The 20,698-nt window shown below is 34.4% G+C and overlaps 2 protein-coding genes across 2 annotated transcripts; both read left to right on the top strand.

The window, feature by feature from the left end:
- The first annotated feature begins 39 nt into the window (after window positions 1–39).
- Window positions 40–3,967, top strand: LOC141335722 (serine protease FAM111A-like). The gene is made up of 5 exons (XM_073841267.1): window positions 40–119; window positions 259–315; window positions 962–1,024; window positions 1,255–1,314; window positions 1,475–3,967. The coding sequence occupies exons 1-5, from the start codon at window positions 60–62 to the stop codon at window positions 3,263–3,265; spliced, it is 2,031 nt and encodes a 676-aa protein (XP_073697368.1). The 5' UTR covers window positions 40–59; the 3' UTR covers window positions 3,266–3,967.
- A 1,112-nt stretch (window positions 3,968–5,079) lies between these two features.
- Window positions 5,080–12,037, top strand: LOC141335562 (serine protease FAM111A-like). Its single transcript, XM_073841066.1, is given in 7 exon segments — window positions 5,080–5,138; window positions 5,616–5,681; window positions 6,841–6,903; window positions 7,573–7,641; window positions 7,845–7,910; window positions 9,586–10,878; window positions 10,880–12,037. Coding segments are annotated over 6 exon segments (2,022 nt in total). The 5' UTR covers window positions 5,080–5,138; window positions 5,616–5,651; the 3' UTR covers window positions 11,381–12,037.
- The last annotated feature ends 8,661 nt before the right edge of the window (window positions 12,038–20,698 follow it).

Raw genomic sequence — 20,698 nt, 5'->3', positions numbered from 1 at the left:
TCGTTTGTATTTGTCCTCTTTACAGAAACACTGAATTGCCAGCATCACTCTTGATCATCATGGCCATGAAGACAAATAACAATAATACGATGAATTATAGCATTTTGAACTACTACAAGGTGACAAAATACAAAATTTATTCATCAATTTTCTTATCTTGGCTATTGAAATTTTTTATGTTGAACAAATGTACTAAATTGTTTTGCCTTAGTGTAAATGATTATAGTAAAGGTTGTTGAATGTCCATTTTAAAAAAAGCCGATTGACAGCGACAGTGGAGCCAGAATGGCCTCACAAACTGCTGACAATGCTCAGGTAAGGTCATGATTTTTGAAAAATTAATAATTCTAAGAAGTTGATTTAGGTAATTGCTAATGTATCTGAATTAATATTTTCATTTAGCAAGGATGCTTTAAATGTATCAAAAGTGATGATAAAGACATTTATAATGTTACAAAAGTTTTCTATTTCAGATAAATGCAGTTGTTCTGAACTTTCTATAAAAATTCTTTCAAAATTTTTTAACAATTTTAACATTAATAAATGTTTTTAAGCTGCAAATCAGAATATTACAATGATTTCTGAAGGATCATGTGACTGGAGCAATGATGCTGTAAAAATTCAGCTTTGAAATCACAGGAATAAATTACACTTTAAAACGTATTCAAATAGAAAAGGTTATTTTTAATAGTAAAAATATTTTTAAAAGTTACTGTTTTTCTGTACTTTTATATCAAATAAATGCAGGCTTGGTGTGCAGAAAACGTAAAAAAAAAAACACATTGAAAATCTTACTGTTCAAAAACTTCTGACTGGTAGTGTATATAAATAACGAATTTCAGTCAGTCCCTTACGCAAAGCTAATTTATGGCTTTATTAAACTTGCAATATAGTAAGTATATTCTACCTTTTCCCCAGTGTGATTCAATGCTATTTTAATGTTTTTACTGCGTTGTTCTAGAAAATAAATACAAGCAAGAAAAAAGAAAAGAGGCTTGGAACTAATGGACGTGATCCACTAAAGGTTTGTTTGCATACTGACATATCACTGGATAAATTATTTATGGGTGCTGATGAAAAAGTGTGTGGAATTTCTCTACAAAACATTCTGGAAAGACTTGTTAGCTGCTTTAAAATTTCATATAGCTTTTTTGCTCATTATAATTTACAATATGATTTTTTTTAATATTGTAAAACAATGTACATTAGTGATCTCATAAGAAATTTGACAACATTTTACTTTCATTTACTAAGGAAAGAACAAGCACTATGTGTAAGAAGGAAGAGGGACAATCAAAAAGTCACCTGAAACAGGTATGAGACTGCATTAAAGACTACAAAGTAAAAGTGTTGAATTTTGTTCTTGTTATTATGATCTGTATACATTATAATATTACTCAATATTGCTAATCATTATATTGAAGTTATAAAAAGGTTTAAGTAAATGCTTTTGTGCATTGTTGTTCTTTCACAGAGTGCTGAAGGGCAAAGCCACACTTTTAGCTTCCGCTACAAAAATGATAAACTCGCCGTGGCGTGTGATACATCAAAGACTGTACTTGATGCTCTTAACACAAACAAGACTTTCAGAAAGATTAAAGAAGACAACAAAGAGAAAGAAATCGTGATCCAGAGATCCAAAGGAGCAGTTCCTAGAGCGGCTGTGAAGATCGATTTCCCCTGCTGTCTAATTAAAAATGATGAGATCTTAGATATAGCCTTCATCAAAAATAATGGAAATGTTGCTACGGATAAAAAAACAACTGGGAGGCGTTCATTCTCCAATGCATCAGAAAACATAGTAACCTTTAACGTCAAAACAAAAGGAGGGAAGAATGTGAAACGCTTAATGAAAAACAATGCACTGAGTTTGAAAGTCGATGATGTTTGCGTGTACGCTTTCAAAGTAGACAAACTGAAGGCCGCTCTAAAACGTGATGGGCGGTTTAAAAATGTCATATTCAAGAAACACTGTGCACTTTCTGAGTTTGGGAACGAGACAATCCATGAAATGTCAAACTATGTTGAGCATCTTGATGGAAAGCATTTTGAGATCATCGTTATCAGCGACAACAACCAGCCAGATAGCCTAGATGATTTCTTGAGTGATATCAGTGCTGAAATGAATGAAGCTTCAGCTGCTGATTTGAAAGAAAACGTCGATCCTTATAAGCAACATGCCATCACTGAGCAAGAAGAAACCCAAAAGAGAGAAAGGGTGAAATCCACAAAGACTTCAGCTAAATACTATGAAATAAATGACTCAGAAGAAATTCGGGAAATGTTAAATTGTCAGTTAGACGATATTTTGAAGTTGTTAATGCGGCGAGAAAAGCTAAAGAAGAGCCCTCTGTTCCAAAAGTTCTTCAGAGCAGAATATGATAAAAGCGTTCAGAGTTTCTCTGAGGTGTATAAAATAAAGCAGCTCATGAGACTCTCTGGCTCTGTGTGTCAGATTCGAGTGGAGGGATCCGCCAGAGGAACCGGCTTCTTACTCTTTGGGAGATTTGTTCTAACTAATGCACATGTTGTTAAGGACATTCTTGAGTCTCCAGACAAGCTTTCTTCTATAAAGTATGTAGAAGCGGCATTTGATTTTGAACGTCTGGACTCAAAGGTGAAGCTGGTGCCGGTCAAGAAACAGCTTCCTGCCTACGGTTTATTAACCGATGCCAATAAATGCCGTCTTGACTTTGCTCTTCTTGAACTGGATGATGTTGATGAAGTCACAGACCGTCCTGGATTGCTCAGTCGATACATTCATGGCCCCCCTCCTAACCGTGGTGGGATCTGCATTGTGGGACATCCAGATGGTGGGATTAAGAAAGCGGACCCCTGCCTAATCGCTGAGAATGTACAAGAGGCTGCAGTTAAACACATCTCTGAGAATATGAATGTCAATTTTATTCAGATGATCACACAGAGGAGTTTAGAAGATAAATGGGACATTTATGAAAACCAGATTAGTTATAGCTCTTGTTTCTTTCACGGATCTTCTGGCTCTCCAGTTTTTGATGAAGACTGCTATCTGATTGGTGTGCACACCGGTGGATATGTGTACAGAGGAGAAAAAGATAAACTTAGAAGCGTTGTGGAATATGCCTACTCTATTCAGCCCATCCTGGATATGATCAGAGCACAGGCTAAGATAAAAGGTTTGCATGAGGTTGTCAATAGCTTAGAAGCCTACAGTAATAAAAGCAATGAGTCTGGGACTGCAGAGCAAGATGATCAGACCGACTGTGAGATGGAAGATGCTGATTGAAGCGTCCACACGTCAATGCTGCCATTTCTTTGCAAAGGTTTCAATTCTGAAAGCATTATGGGTTTTTACTTTTTGTATAATTTTTAGAGATAAAGTGTTCAAAAGCTGAAGTTGGACTATTGTTGATAAATGTAAAGTCATGTATCTTGTTGGTGATAGACTCAAGCCGAGAGAAATGAATGTTATTCATTTGGTTGAGACAAAAATACATTTATAATTCATTCTTTACTGTATAGCTTTATACTGTTATTCATACATGTGTATTCTATGCACAATCATTTCACTCATACAACAAATTATTAATTCACATGTGTATATCCATGTTTATGTTGTTTTTACTTTATATCTGTTGATGTTTTCTGTTGATCTTAATGTTTTGCTTTTTCTGTAAGGGATCATGTTCAAGCTTCCACATCAAATAATCTTAGAATCAAACAAATACACCAAATTAACCGATTTGACAAAATCGTTGTGATAAGAGACTTCAATACACAATGAATCAAATGTGTATCTCTACTAAAATATTTTTAGAATGACATCTTCAAGGGTTAATTCCAAGACTCATACAGCAAATTCCAGATTGCTGTTCTTCATATTTTCTTGATGAAGGGTGATGTCAATTACAACAAATAAAACCATTTATAACAAATCTAGCTTTAATGTTTATTTGACTTGCATCTATTCTATTACCTTGTGTGATTCATGTGTTGATTTGATTGCTCATGTTGAGAAGCTTCTAGGATCCTGAGTTTGTTGGTTCTGAAAAATGTTCTAAAGAATGTCCTGTAAAAACATTTTTTTTAATAATAAATAATATTTCTGTTCAAACACTGAATGAATTGTTGAATGAATTAAGTATTTAAGTTAATTCGTTCAACTTTTAGAAGTACAAGCATTTAAGAGAGAGAGAGAGATAAAAAAAAATCCAATTCCAACAGAATAGATCTAGAGGAACTAATCCAGCCATTTGTGCCATCCTGGAGAGAAAGCTATTGTAATATAAATTATGTGAAAATAATGTGTTTTTCAAACCACCAAGCATGAGAGCTTGTTCTAGTGCACCCCCAAAACAAAGTAAAGACTTTATAAAAGAGCATAATAGGACCCCTTTAACTCTAATCTGATTATGAACATTGTAACATTTTATATAATCCAATTACGAGTTATCAATTTCTGAAATGTAATCAGTTACTACCCTTTACTGCCTAATAACAACTGCATCTTCACTGAATCTATGAGCAGGGCAAAATGGGGATATAAATTAATATTTCAATACTGAAACATTTCTAAAAATTTAATAGGTAGAAATAGAAGATAACATTTTTATTTTACACTTTCATCTTTCGATATGCTTTTACTACAGCAGTAATCTTCTGAGTGTCTTCTTTTAAAAGAGACCTTAGGTTTGTATTCTAAAGCATTCATAAATTGCAACTATTAAAGCTCTGGCAAAACTAGATTTGCAACAACAACAACAAAATACAAAATATACATTGCATAAAAAACAAAACAAAAACTTTATAGAGTTTAATAAACAATCAGCCACAGATACAAAATAAACTTTAAATCGTTTTGTTTTACCATCAAAAAATAGCAAATAATCAACTGGACGCTGGCAGGGATTTCCTTAAATGGCCACAATGAAACTGGTCTTATCAGAATAGGCTGTCAAATTTTATACACTCCAATATAGTAGGTGGCGGTATGCAACTTTTACTGTGATCTTTAACCCGCCAATAAAACAAACACTGAAGAATAATTTGAAATATTTGCGCGGGCTGCAGGAGATCATGACTCACTCTGGAAAACTCAGGGAAACGGACGACACGCACTTTCTCCTGCTTCATTTAAACTATATTTTAACTCAAAGAAGGTAACATTTTAACACAAAATATCATTTACAATATTTTCTACATTTTCCCCCCTCAATATTATATTTTTAAAAACAATGCAAAGACTTATACTTGAATGTGGCAGCTTTCGGTTTTCAAATGCTGTAAATGAGAGAAAATGCTTGTGATTTATTTGTGAAAGAAGGAAAAAGAAACTCACATCGTCGTGTATGAACATTAAAGGTGGTAAACGCAACGACACTAAATTGTTTGGATCAGTGGTGTTTCGTTCGTGAGCGAATCGGGACGAATCACTTTCGTTTCGTGTTCGTCTCCATTGTGAGGCGCGTGGGTGGCTTTTTCTCACATTCAAAGGCATGACTAACGTTATAGGATTTATGTGTCTGCTGTGAATGCTCGCTTACTGAATACTGTGCTGTAAGAGTAGTATAAGAGAATTTTATCAGATGTAACTCATTAATCGTTGGGCTAATCATTTGCATTTGTCCTCTTCGCAGAAACACTTGCCTACATCACTCTTGATCAACATCGCCATGAAGAATACCATTCTGAAATACTATGGGGTGACAAAACATTAAGAAGCATGCTTACAGTGCCTTGCGAAATTATTCATACCCCTACATTTTTTTCCACATTTTGTTATGTTGCTGCCTTAAATGTTAAACTACTTTAAATTACTTTTTTCCTCACATCAATCTACACTCCCTACTCCATAATGGCAAAAAATAGTTTAACATTTGTGCAAATTTATTATAAATACTTATGGAATGTACCTATGTCAGTGTTTTATTTTTAATACATTTGTAAAATTTACACTCTATACACCATAATAATGACAAAGCAAAAACCAGATTTGCAAATGTAACAAATTTATACAAAATAAAACACTGAAATAAGAACATTGCATAAGTATTAATACCCTTAACTCAGTACATAGTTGAAGCACCTTTACAGCCTTTTTGGGTATGATGTGACAAGCTTTGCACATCTGCATTTGGCAATTATCTGCCATTCTTTGGCTCACCTTTTCACCTCTCAAGCTCTGTCAGCTTGGATGGGGGCTGGCAGACATTTTCTAGAGTCCTATTTGTTCCAATTGTCTTCCATTATGGATAATGGAAGCTACATGCTTCTGTGAACCTTCAATGCAGCAGATTTTTTTCTGAACTCTTCCCTAGATCATTGCCTTAACGCAAGTCTGTCACTGAGCTCTACAGGCGGTTATCTTGACCTCAGGACTTGGTTTTTGCTCTGATATGCATTTTCAGCTGTTAAGAGCTTTTCTGAGAGGTGTGTGCCTTTCTAAATCATACTCATTCAAATGAATTTGCCACAGTTTAACTTAAGTGTAGTAACGTCTAGAAGCAATATGAATGCTCCTGAGCGAAATTTCGAGTGTCCCAAAAAAGGGTATGAAAACTTATGCAACGGGATCTTTTCAGTTTTTTATTTTTAATAAATTTGCGCAAATGTTAAAAACCTATTTTTTGCTTTGCCATTATGGAGTAGGGAGTGTAAATTGATGTGGGGAAAAAAGTAATTTAAAGTAGTTTAACATAAGGCAGCAACATAACAAAATGTGAAAAAATGAAAAGGTTTGAATAATTTCACAAGGCACTGTATATATCTAATTTATAAAAATATGTACATTCTTATGTTGAACACTGAATTGAATTGTTTAGCCTTAGTGAAAATGGTTATAATGAAGATTGTCTATTTCAGAAAAGGCAGTCTGACAGTGACACTGGAGACAGAATGGTGTCACAGACTGCTGACAATGCTCAGGTAAGGTCATGATATTTAAATAATTACGAAGTTGTTTTTGGTAAACACCCAAAGATGACATCAAGGCCATGTAAATGAGCAAGCTCAAATAAACAAGTATTTTTCACTAATTTAAAAATAAAGATACTCACCTATGGAACACAAAGTTTTTTAGAATGTTCACAATGTCTTTTTTGCCCATATATTGGAAGCGTTTAGACATTCAGATGTCAAGCTCTTAAAATAGCTGGATAAGTATGGTTTATCCACTATATTCCCAGTCTTATGAAGCCTGTGTGAGAATCAGACCAAAATATAATTATTACAATAATACTGTCAAATGATAAAAATGTTTTCCCTCCACATTTGGTTTTGAATAAATATTCAAAGCTAAAGTATTGCTTTAGAAGACTTGCAATAGAGTAAGTATGACCTGCCTTTTCCCCCCTATGCTTTTCCCCCACTCCTATATTCATGTTTTTTTGTTTTCATTTGAGCATCAGAACACATCTTGAGTAAAATGGTGCATGTTACAGAAACATTGCATACAGTGCACTTTTGTTTAATTATGAATGGCAATATTATAAAATTCTATTTAGTAAATATCATAAATTGTATTTGACCCCAGTGTATTTATTTGATAATATTAGTACATATGCTATTTTAATGTTGCTACTGCCATTGTTCCAGGAAAGAATAAATCATACAAGCAAGAAACAAAAAATGGGGTTTGGAAATAATGGCCGTGATCCACTAAAGGTTTGTTGCATACTGAAATATCACTGGATAAATTATTTATGGGTGCTGATGAGGAAGTGTGTGTGAAATTTCTCTACAATTTTTTTTTTTTTTTTTTTAGAAAAACCTTTTTTGCTCATTATTCATGATTTACAAAATGATGGTAAAACCATTTACCATTAACATTAATCAGTTTGACGACATTTTATATTCATTCACCTTAGGAAAGAACAAACAGTTTTTGTAAGGAGGAAGTCAAAGAGGAACAATCAAAAAGTCATCTGAAACAGGTATGAGACTTTTAATAATCGAGGTGAGACATCTCAGAGAATGAATGTACCCTTATAAGGCGTTTTAGTAACCAGGGTTATTGTTAGCTAAATCCACAAAAAACTAAAACTTTTTCATAACTTGAAATAAATTAAATATTAACTGAAATAAAATAAAATATAAAAAACAAAAGCTTACTTTAGTTCACATTGCTCTTAAGTACTAAAATAACTAAAACTAAACACTAAGACTTAAAGGGATGGTTCAGAGTAGATTTGACTTCAATGCTATGCACTCCGAAGCCCATGTAAATACCCCATCCAAAGTTTTTTTTACCTTAGTCGAACATTTATGGAGATATCAGAGTTTTTCGCATGGCTTGCTACAGCAGTTAATGGTACATGTGATGTATCTCGTAAATTGCACCACTAAACGTGCAATTAATCTTACCAAACTTGTACAGTAGTGTAAATAGGTTATGTACTCACAAAACGCTGCATCAGAACATTTGTAAGTCCACCATGAGTGTTATAAAAACACGTTTTACCCGGGAACAACTAGTCTCAAAAACTACAAGGCGACGTCACTTCCCTGGTTTGGGAAAAGCACGTAAAAGTCCTCCTACAAGTTGACATGCACACAGATGTAGTAGGAGGACTTTTACATGATTTTTCAAACCAGGGAAGTGACGTCGACTTGTAGTTTTTTAGACTAGTTGTTCCCGGGTAAAACGTGTTTTTATAACACTCATGGTGGACTTACAAATGTTCCGATGCAGCGTTTTGTGAGTACATAACCTATTTACACTACTGTACAAGTTTGGTAAGATTACTTGCACGTTTAGTGGTGCAATTTACAAGATACATCACATGTACCATTTACTTCTGTAGCAAGCCATTCGAAAAACTCTGATATCTCCCTCAATGTTCGACTAAGTTAAAAAAAAACTTCGGATGAGGTATTTACATGGGCTTCGGAGTGTATAGCAATAAAGTCAAATCTACTCCGAACAATCCCTTTAAACTAAACAGACATTTAAAAAAAAAACTTTTTTTTTTTTTTTTATTACCAAAACATACAATAAAAGATAAAAATTATATATATCATTGATACTAAAATAACACTGCTTTGTAACTGCAATGCATTATATATTATCATATTTTAGGCTGGATTCACATAATTGAATATGAAAAATACAGATTTCCCAATAATTAGTGATTGTCATTTTAAGATTCTAATAGTTTCTTAAAATCTCAAGACTGTAATGCAGTCCTGTTCACTTCATGAATAAACTGCCTACATTAAAGAGTTTTTGGTTATAATTTATTTTAAGGTGTCCCTGTTACAGTGTAAATATACAATCAAGTACAGAGTAATAATAATTAATTATTATGGTTAGGTTTAGGGTTTGGCATAGAGTTACTTGCATGTAATTATTATAATAGTAAGTACATATAAAATAATTAAACAAGGAGTTACTTTATAAATGAAAGTGCACATTATGCACCGATCATTAAATTGATATTAAATTGAAATGTAACTAAATTAAGAGCTTGTGGAAACAAATGAAATCTGGAAAATTATTATTTGAATACATAATAATATAACTCAATATTGCTAATCATTTTACTGGTGTCCTTTATTAATAAGTGTTGAAATAAATTTTGTGTATTGCTGTGCTTCTTAATTCAACAGAGTGCTGAAGGGCAAAGCCACACTTTTAACTTCCGCTACAAACTTAAGAAACATACCGTGGCATGTGATACATCCAAGACTGTGCTTGATGCTCTTAACACAAACAAGATATTCAGAGAGATTAAAAAAGACAACAAGGAGAAAGACATAGTCATCACAAGATCCATTAGAGAAGCTTCTAAAGCGGCTCTGAATACGGATTTTCCCTGCTGTCTAATTAAAAGAGATGAGTTCTTAGATATAGCCTTCATCAAAAATAATGGAAATGTTGCTACGGATGAAACAACAACAACAACTCAAAGGCATTCTTTCTCCAATCAATCAGAAAGCTTGGTTATCTTTTACATTAAAACAATAGGAGGGGATAAAGTGAAACGCTTAATGAAAAACAATGAGCTGAGAAAGGAGGTTGATTATGTTTGTGTGTACGCGTTCAAAGAAGACAAGCTGAAGGATGCTCTTCGGTGTGATGGACGATTCATCAATGCTATTTTCGAGAAAGAGTGTATACTCTACAACTTGGATAGTGAGACAGACTATGAAATGTCAAAGACTGTAGAGCATCTGGATGGAAAGCAGTTTAAGATCATTGTTAGGAGTGACAAAAAACAGCCAGATAGCCAAGATGATTTGTTGAGTGGCGTCAGCACTGAAATGAATGAAGCTTCAGCTGCTGATTTGAAAGAAAATGTTGATCCTAACCAGCATCCCATCAACACTGAACAAGAAGAAACACAAAAGAGAAACACAATGAAATCCACAAAAACTTCTACTATTTCTCCTAAAATAATTCCAAACTCCGAAGAGATTCTAGGAATTCTGCGTTCTCAGTTTAAAGATTTACTGGAGACATTAAAAGAGCGAGAGAACCTGAAGAACAAATCAGAGATCAAAAAGTTCTTCAGAGCAGAATATGATAAATGTGTTCAGAGTTTCTTGGAAGTGAAGAAAGTGAAGCAGCTCATGAGACTTTCTGACTCTGTGTGTCAGATTCGAGTGGAGGGATCCGCCAGAGGAACCGGCTTTTTACTCTTTGACAGATTCATCCTCACCAATGCTCATGTTATTGGAGAATTTGACCCTTTCACCAGAAAGCTTTCAAAGACCTTCACTGCAGTATTTGGCTATGAAGATTTGGAAGCAAAGGAGACCAAGTGTGTACCGGTTAAGGAACATGTTGCAGCGTACTATCATGGAAAGATCAACATGGGCACGTATCTTGACTTTGCTCTTCTTGAACTGAAAGACACTGATGAAATCCCTGACTGTCCTGGATTGCTCAGTCGATACATCCCCACACCCCCCCCCTAACCGTGGTGGGATCTGCATCGTGGGACATCCAGGTGAAGGGGTCAAAAAAATAGACCCCTGCTTCATCATTGGGAAAGAGAATCTACAAGAGGCTGCAGATAAACACATCTCTGACAATGTCAATTTCATTCTTGTGATGACACAACAGTCTTTGGCAGAGAAATGGGAAATGCATGACAACCAGATCATTTATAACTCTTGTTTCTTTCACGGATCTTCTGGCTCTCCAGTTTTTGATAAAGACTGCTATCTGATTGGCGTGCACACCGGTGGCTATGCGTACAAAGGAGAAAACTGTAAAACTAGGAGCATTATGGAATATGCCTATTCCATGCAGCCCATCCTGGAAAGTATCATCTCACAGGCCAAGGAAAGTGAGAGATCTGACATCTTAAAATTACTCTCTGAATATAAATATTTAAATCTTAACTTGAAAGACAATGACGTGGACATGGAAGAATTTTTTCAGGATGATTTTATATGAATAATGGGACAGTACAGTTTTAAGCCCTGATTCGATGCCACATCCATCTTTTTCTTAAAGCATTCCGTAGCAATAATGTATAAATTCCATATGTCTTGCAAATGTCTCACTATTCATTGGTTGTGAGTTTTTATTGTCATTTAACGGTTAATTCATTCCTTGTGTAAAATGTACATTCTATTTTTCATGTGTGGAGCAACCAAAAAAACACTACATCCTGATCTCTGTTAGATCGAAGAGCATTATTCTCTCTGTCCAAAGGATAAATGATATCCAGAAATCCTCAATACTACGTTTTAAAGTGATAGATCGACACAAAATAAAAAATACTGCTACAAATTATTCAATCTCAGTTTATACCTGAACAACTTCCTTTTTTTCTGCAGAACACAAAATATATTGAGAAAAAAAAAAAGATTGGAACCAAAGGATAAGTAAATAATTTTTGGTTGAACGATCCATTACGGGTTAACAATAAACATTGTTCTTAAATATTTTTGATTGATTCGGCAGTGTTTAATGCTGCAGACATTTGCACTTACTGCTACATTAGAAGTAGGCCTACATCTTCATGTAAACACTTCATATCTTTTAATAAATCTTCTGTTTTATATTTTCCTTTTTTCTAACTTTTTTGTATTTTGTGCCTTGTTTTTGCTATATTAAATCATCATGCTTAAAATTATTTTGCCTCATTCTTGACTCTAATAGAACGACAAACTTTAAGATTGTAAACACAATATATGATTTACTATTGTAAACATTGTTGGTTTTCTTAAGATTTATGCAATAAAAAGCATACATCCTTCTGCTTATCTAAGTGCTCATGTATAATAGATCAACACAATAAAGGAAAGAAACTCAGTTCTTAGCTGTCCCTTTAAATACCATGTAAGCAGCTATAGTTTACTGAAGATGCTGTTAGTAGAGGATCATTATCATGTGGCTGAAAAGGGAAAGAAAAAGAGTCACATTCTCTTTAGAAGCCTAATTTGAAGTTTAAAGACGTTTGTAAGATGCACAAGGTCTCACTGGGTCCTGCACTTCATACTCTAACCTGAGTGCCCGGCTTTGACCTCTGACCTTTTACCCTAAGGAGGAGAGCTTGCCACATCCTTTGGTTCCTTCAGTCTTTTACAATCCTTCACACAGTCCAATTCAGAAAAAAACAAATAGCTGAAAAATAAAGAGCACTTTCCAATTCCAATATGTAATGCAAGACTGAAAAAGAAAAAAATATATATTTTGGATATGAAGGCATTATGTTCCCTTTTGGTTTGTTAATAAATCACTGAGTGCTAAAAGATGCGTAATGTAAAGCACGGGGTGACCACAGACAGTTGTCCTTACCTGTACAGCATTAATAGAAAGTAAATATGTTAAGATATTTCATGTAAAGTATTCCTCAAATGATAGTTTTAATAGTATTTTATCACGGGGCAGAAACATTTATGATGTAGCCAATGCCATGCATACTTACTGGACCATCTCATTCTAGCATTTAGTGAGCACAACTCTCTGCCTTGAAGCCTCTGAAGGACTGGTCTAGGTAGGAAGTGTCCGCACAAGGGTTATTATAGCCTAATTATAAATTACAGTTGAGGTCAAAAGTTTACATACACCTTGCAGAATCTGCAAAATGTTAACTATTTTACCAAAATAGGAGCGGTCATACAAAATGCACATTATTTTTTTATTTAGTACTGACCTGAAGAAGATTTACATATAGTTATAAGACAAAATAATAGTTTAATTTCTAAAAATTACCCTGTACAAAGTTTAAATATGCTTGATTCTCAATACTGTGTTGTTACCTGAATGATTCAACTGTGTTTTCTTTTTTTTCTTTTTTTTGGTTAGGGGGATGAAAACCTTTTGAATTTGAAGATCAGGGTAATTTTAACTTATTTTGTCTTCTGGGAAACATGTAAGTATCTTCTGTAGAATCTGAAGGGCAATAAAAAAAAAAAAAAATAATAAAATAATAATGATATATATAGGCAAAGTAAAAATAAGAAGACAAGATATGTTATGCATTTGAACCTTCTGTAATAGTTGCAGTCCCTCAGTTGTCCTCAGTGTGAAAAGATGGATCTCAAAATCATATGGTCATTGTTGGAAAGTATTTAAATACACAAAAAATGCTGAAAAACCAAAGAGTTTGTGGGATCTGGAGGATTTAATTGCTTCATTTACCACTGGCTACTCTCTGCTGTCTTAGATAATGACATCTTTGTCCTGTGTCAGCCACCGTAGCTCATCTATGTGAATTTGCAACCCCACCACTATATCGCTAAATTATACACACTGCACCTTTAAATTAGACTCAAACAGCAAACCCCAGATCACTGTTCTTATACTTTCTTGATGAATGTAGATGTCAATTATAACAAATAAAACCATTTATTATATAAAGAAATTCTGCTTACATTTATTATTCCATTTACGTGTACCTTGTATGATTTATGTGTCGTTTTGATTGTCCATCTTGTTGAAAAGCTTCTAGAATCTTCAGTTTGTTTAGTCAGTCTATAGAGAAGCCTATAAAGAAGAAATATGAAAATATTGATTTTTTTTTTACAAGTAATCTCGCTGTTCAAACACTGAATAAATTGTAAAACAACACATAATATACATTTAAAAAAGGCTTGCTGAGCAGTTGTAAAATAATCCATTTACGAGTACTCAATGTTTGGATTCTGATTATATAATACAGACCTGCAAACTCATCAGAGAAAAAAAGGTGACAGTCTCTGGAGGGGGTGAACGGGGGGAACGGGGGGGGGGGGGGGGTCTGACTTGAACTCGAGTAAGAACAACTAAAAACAACAAAAGAACCAAAACACAAATTATATTATACTGAAAAACATTATTTTTTTCCTTCTTAGCCTGGACAAGGGTTTCAAAAACACACACACACGCACGCAAACGCCATGGAGGGAAACTGAAAAACATTCACAAACTATTTAATATATTTTACAGTTCAAGATAAAACTTAAAAGATGTAGTTATTAAATTATACGAAATATTTCAATATATAGGAATTATCGATTCACATTGAGTGCATTATTTATTTTTTATACCATCAATATTTAACGTAGTTTGTAGTGAACTATATATATAAGTATTTAAATAATTCACCCTTATAGGCTGTTTGTGTGTGAGCTTAATGTCTTTCTGCACTTGCTATAATATATATATATATATATATATATATATATATATATATATATATATATACACACACACACACACACACACACACACACACACACACACACACACACTTAAGGGCAGTAAAAGTACTACAATTTATTATACTAGATATTGTATAATAAATCAAAAAGAAAGCCGTCTTGAAAAATATAGGGAGTTTAAAAGGCAGCTGCATAATACATAATCCTCTGCTGCCATCTATTGGTTATATGGGTAATTCCATATTATTTAAAAAAAAGACGTTGTTTTCTGCGAAAAGTCATTTTGTCCGATGCAGTTTTTTATAAATGAAAAATTAGTCCTTGAAGTACATTTTATTTCACAACTGTAGAGTTGGAAAATAATAAAGGCTTTAAAATATTGTGATAAGATTTTAAAAATGTGTTCATGACTTTGAAGGCAAGTTAGTGATTATCAAGAATACGATTAAGATGTCCTTGAAGAGAAATATGGCTTGCTAGCTAACGTTAGCCTAAACACGTTATGACAGTGTTTAGCTGTCAGTATTTAAATGTACAACTATGCAGATACAGAGAGTACGGGATTACCAGGCTCCGCATTTAAATGATATGTTGTTAAATAATAGTAAACTGAATGTTCACGCCGCTAACATTGTTTATAATGTTGCAATTATAATTTTTCTCAGTTTCTGATAAGAACGAGGCAGTAGATGAGTCTCAAGAGTGTTCACCTAATATATAGCACATATAAAATGAGCTTTAGCGGAAGTTTACGAGCTGCTTATCTTTATGCAGAAGTTCTAAAGAACGCTCCGTGCATACGATCATTTCAATTTCCATCAGAGTTTCCACATTAGGTCAGGACACAGATGGCAGTGTGTTTCAAGATACTGAAGCAAGCGCTGAGATTGGTCCAGGAAAAATGTCATTTATAAGAATTGTCCAATAATGGCCTAGATGGCACGCAAGCCCACCCCCACCTCCCTCTCTTGACAGGCGCGAGCTCAATTGAGATTCCGATCGGCCCAGATGTCAAGCCCAACCCCCCCCCCCCCCCCTCCCTCCCTCCCTAAAAAAAACTCTCCGGTTCTACACGATTCACGTGAATGACCCAATTGACAATGAAAACGGCGATTATCGCCGAAAAGCGACAAGTTTGCAGGTATGATAATAAAAATCACATGTAATCAGTTACTACCCTTCACTGCCTGAGAATAACACAACTGTATCTTCACTGAACCTAAGTGTTGGACAGAAATGTGTACTTTCTTTAGCTCAAATAAAATACAGAATGGCCTTTAAAAATTATTACCTTGAATATTCCAAAATACAGTGCTTTAATTCAGAGGTGACAGACTGATCCTGCACGATAGTCCAGTTGAGCTCCGTCCCAAACCTGATCCAGCACACCTGCAGGGCCGTGCAGAGACCTTTAAAGGGGCAGGTGCTCAAAGTATAAAAAGGGCACCTGGAACAAGACATTTAAGAGCCCCTCGGGTCCATCACCTCATTGTAGGCATCCAGTTACTTACTGGTAACAATATCATTAATAAGTCAAATAATGCATTATTCAAAGTTTTAATTGCATTTATGTTTAGTTCAGGACTCAAACAACAGAATTAGTAATATTTTTATCACTATAAAAGGGGCTCTCTAAATAGGGCTGTGCTCAAAACATCAGTACAGCAATACTGTATATTGTGACACATTCCTTGCTGATATACATATCATTACAGAGGCTTCTAGCAGCCAATGCTGTGAAGCAGTTCTGAGAAAGAAATGGAACATAAAAGACCATTTTGATGTTTAAAAGATTGAAAAATATTTTCTTTGGACCTTTTAATTTTGATTAAAAATTGTTGTATATTAAATTTTCAAACCTAAAGATTTTCTTCTCTCTGTTTAACACAATAATAAAGAACAGCTGTTATATTAAACTCTGTGTGGTCACTATTGAAAATATCTGTGGCCCCTGATGTATATTGTATTGTAAGATTGTAGACGGTAGAATATTAAGGCATAAAATGGCATGATTTATAATTCAGATACAGGTTCACACAAAAACAAAATATATTGTACAATGGAATGTCAGCCTTTACACCATTAAAAGGGATAAATGGAGTTTATAATTTATTATATTTTATTTAAAACAAATAGTACTGTCTTAATTGTTTAGATTTTTAGAAGGCACATTAACATCTTTCACATTTACAACTCTATGTGTTTGCTGCATAAAAACTAGGGCGATAATTGCAATAATTTGACCATAAAGAGCTGAAAAATGGAGAAGCGTCTTGCTGCAGCCTGCGGTGGACATCCAACCCCGCCCACATCCAAGTGTGACGCCAGACGCCATGCCCATGTTCAAACACGTCACACATCCAACATATTAAATAGTATTAACACATATTAAAATAGTGATAATATGATTAGCAATGTTCACATTTGTATACATATCTTTAGAGAATTAGATGAAAATGAAAATATGCTGTGTTAATTTTATAATAACAAAACTTAATTGTCCATCTAAATCTGATCTAGTCTAAGCTATGTCAAAACCGATTATAATAAACGTGAATTTATGTCATTACACAAACAAATAGGGTAAGGTTTAAATGTTTTATTACCAATTACCATTTTCCTAACTGTAATCAACCAAAGCAAGCGTTTTACCGGCTATTCGAATGTAATTAGTTCCATATGAACGGTGACTTAGGTTTAATTTGTTTTATTTAATAACTGTTTTGTTTACATCCCCGATACAACATACTTCCGCCATTCTTGCACATGCATCATCGGGATTCTTTTTATTTTTTTATTTTATTAAAGAATAATTGGACATTACAAAAATATTGAAATAGAAATCCAGATACACGAAATACAAGCTTAATCTGTATACAGTAATACAATATGTAATAAGAGGGGGGGGGACAAAAAAATAAATAAATAAATAAATAAACTAATACCATATAGAGAAAAAAATAAATAAATAAACGTATAAATAAAGAGTAAATAAATGAACAAAAACTAAATTAAAACCTAGAAACAACTAAACAATAGTTAAAATTTTCTTCCTTTTCCCTTACATATACAAAAATTATATTGTGGGAGCATAACCAGAAAAAAAGTTATCCATGAAATGTAACAACAAATGTATTCATTTGTTTTAAAGACTTTTTCAAAACTTCTATTTCTGATAAAAATAAATTACATTTTGGTATGCATTTAGCAAATTTCTGTTTATGAATATAATATTTGCCTTGCAAAATGTAAAAGTTAACAACGTACTCAATCATTTTACTTTTATGAGAATAAGTACAGATAACATCTTTAAAAGAAAGCATATAATTAAAATTTCTTTGCAGAAAAAGAAAGGTGCTAACATCAGACCAAAAACTAAGAGACAATTCACAATTATAAAACAAATGACACAAGTCTTCCTCATGTGCGTAACAGAAACTGCGGGTATTATCAATGTCAATGAATTTAGAAAGAGCTACTTTACATGGATAAATTTCGTGAAGTATTTTGAAATGCACCGCTTTAAGGCTACCGATGGGGAGGGGAGTCACACGATGACACATTGACGTGGGCGTGGTGTCTGACGTCACATTTGGATGTGGGCGGGGTTGGATGTCCACCGCAGGCTGCAGCGAGCCCTACTTGGAGAAATGTGGAAATAAAAATTCATTCTCTGTCACAAGGGGGCGCTTTAGGAGCGCTGAAATACTACGGTTTCCATGGGAACGGCTGAACACCAAGCAGCAGCATTAACGCAGTTTTATCAGACCTGAAATGAAAATGCAAACGACACGTTTCTGAGGACAGTCCGTTCCCTTCAGATTCATTCATATAAAGAAATCAGTGCCGTGTTTTGACTTTGAAACGTGCAGCGTGCATATTTATTCAATGACATCATTGCCTTTTGAAGTTTAATCCAGCCCTATCGCGATTCTCATCTTTCCAAATGCATCTGTCCCCAAATGTAAGACCTCCTAAATTATAATTAAGTCTTTTCTTATACTATTTAACATATATAAAACTTTTTATGGCCTTAAATTTGACACAACCTAATTGAGGAGTTTTTAAGGACCTGCAGGAGCCCTCTCCTTTACAATAGATTTACTATTTTTTTTTACATGACGACATTAACATTATCGGCAGCTATTTCAGAGCAGACATGCACAAACTATAAAAAAGTATAAATACTCGTGCATAATCTCTTTCCTTCACGTCATTCTTATGATAATAAGTAAAGTTAAATCTGGTGAAAACACCACTTACCAGCAGCCACGAACGTGTCTATCCTTGGCGTTATAATATAAACATGATCGGATCGTCCTGAACTTCCGGGTGGGGTCGTCACGTGACGAGGGTCATTCTATTACAGCTAAAACACTAATTAATTAATTTTACTAAAAGTTCAATTGGGCAGGCTGTCGCGAATTCGATATTTTTATAAATATTTTATTTTTATATTATTACATAAAAAAAAAAATCTTAACAAAAGGGCACTTTGATCACTAGGAGCCAAAAGGGCAGGTGCTCAAGCACCCTCCGCCCCCCCCCCCTCTGCACGTGCCTGCTCGTGGCCTCGTGTTGAGGATGCCCCATAGGTGCTTAATAGGTTTCAGGTCCAGAAACATACTTGGCCACCCCATCACCTTCACCTTCAGCTTCCTCAGTAAGGCAGCTGTCATCTTGGTGGTGTGTTTGGGATTGTTATTATGTTGGAAAACTGCCGTTCGGCCTGGTTTCTGGAGAGAAGGCATCATGTTCTGATTTTGAATGTACAGTACATAATGGAATCCATGTTCTCCCCAGCACCAGCCGCACTCATGCAGCCCCAGACCATGATGCTACCACCACCATGCTTGACTGTAGGCAAGACACAACTTTCTTGTTACTCCTCACCAGGGCATCACCGCACATGCTGGACACCATCTGAGCCAAACAAGTTTATGTTATAGTCTCATCAGACCACAGGACATGGTTCCAGTAATTGCTCTTGAAACCAATTTGTTGCAGTGTGCGGTGTACAGTCTTTTCACGATCGGATAGCAGGCCTTTTGTTTCTTGCAATGTTCTTCCCTAGTTTTTGTGTCATGTTGTGATTGGTTGTTTTGGTAACAAGTCATGTTCTCTCACTGGTTCTTTGTTTAATTATTCTGAGGTGTTCTTAGTTTAGTCTCTGTGTATAAACAGCCCTCAAGTTGCTATTGTCTTTGTCTAGCTTTCTTCTCTGTGACCGATGTAGGGTAGTCTGTTGCATGTTCAAGACTTATTAGGGCCAGAGCCCAAAAGGACTCCTTCTAAGAACAACAAGCTTTTCACACCAAACTTTTTTAACATGAAGAGAAGATTCTGAAGATGTTAAATTGCGAGCGGATTTGGGATATCTTGAACGGTGTTGACGTGGTGATTTTTTAAAGATGTAGTAAAAAACATAACCCTAATTTTTTATATCTTTAAAGTGCAGCATCCAAACTCTTTAAAACTTTTTTCACACAGAGATCTAATCATTATGAGCAAGTGCTGGTAATATCATAATTATTCAAGCTTCTTTGAATTAAAGAAAATTAAAAAATGTAATCAGTAACCTGCTGTCACTGGGCTGACTGTCTGTGTTGACACTAAGAGTGACTGAAGGGGGGAGGGGTGAAAGGGAGAGAGACCAGTGGAACATGCTGTTTTGCTTAAGACCATCTTTGAGGAAGATGCACATTGCTGTGTAGTGTAATCTACTGTCTACTGTCTAATCTAACTGTGTTCATGTTCATGTTAATTCACAGTACATAAACTAATGTTAAAATATACTATTTTACCATTAAACAATATATGAATACTTTTTTTTAGCTTAATATTAATTAACATTAATAAATACTATTTAATTATTGTTCATGTTAACTAATATAGTTAATGTTAACAAATGAAACTGGTTGGCAATTTAATATATTGTGTGTATGTGTCTGTGTGTTGATTTTAAAGTTTAACCCTTTCAATTCAGTAAACTTTAAATCCAAACTGGCTGAGGGTTACTGTGAATGCATGTGCCAACTGGGCACCGTTTTCCAAATTGATTCTTTCTTAGTTATGTAGCGCTTAAAAGTGATGTCTTATAACAGGAGTCACCTGCAAAGCA

The sequence above is a fragment of the Garra rufa genome, chromosome 5 (genome assembly GCF_049309525.1).
Source record: "Garra rufa chromosome 5, GarRuf1.0, whole genome shotgun sequence".
Taxonomy (NCBI): domain Eukaryota; kingdom Metazoa; phylum Chordata; class Actinopteri; order Cypriniformes; family Cyprinidae; genus Garra; species Garra rufa.
This window is presented reverse-complemented; position numbering and strand designations above follow the sequence as displayed.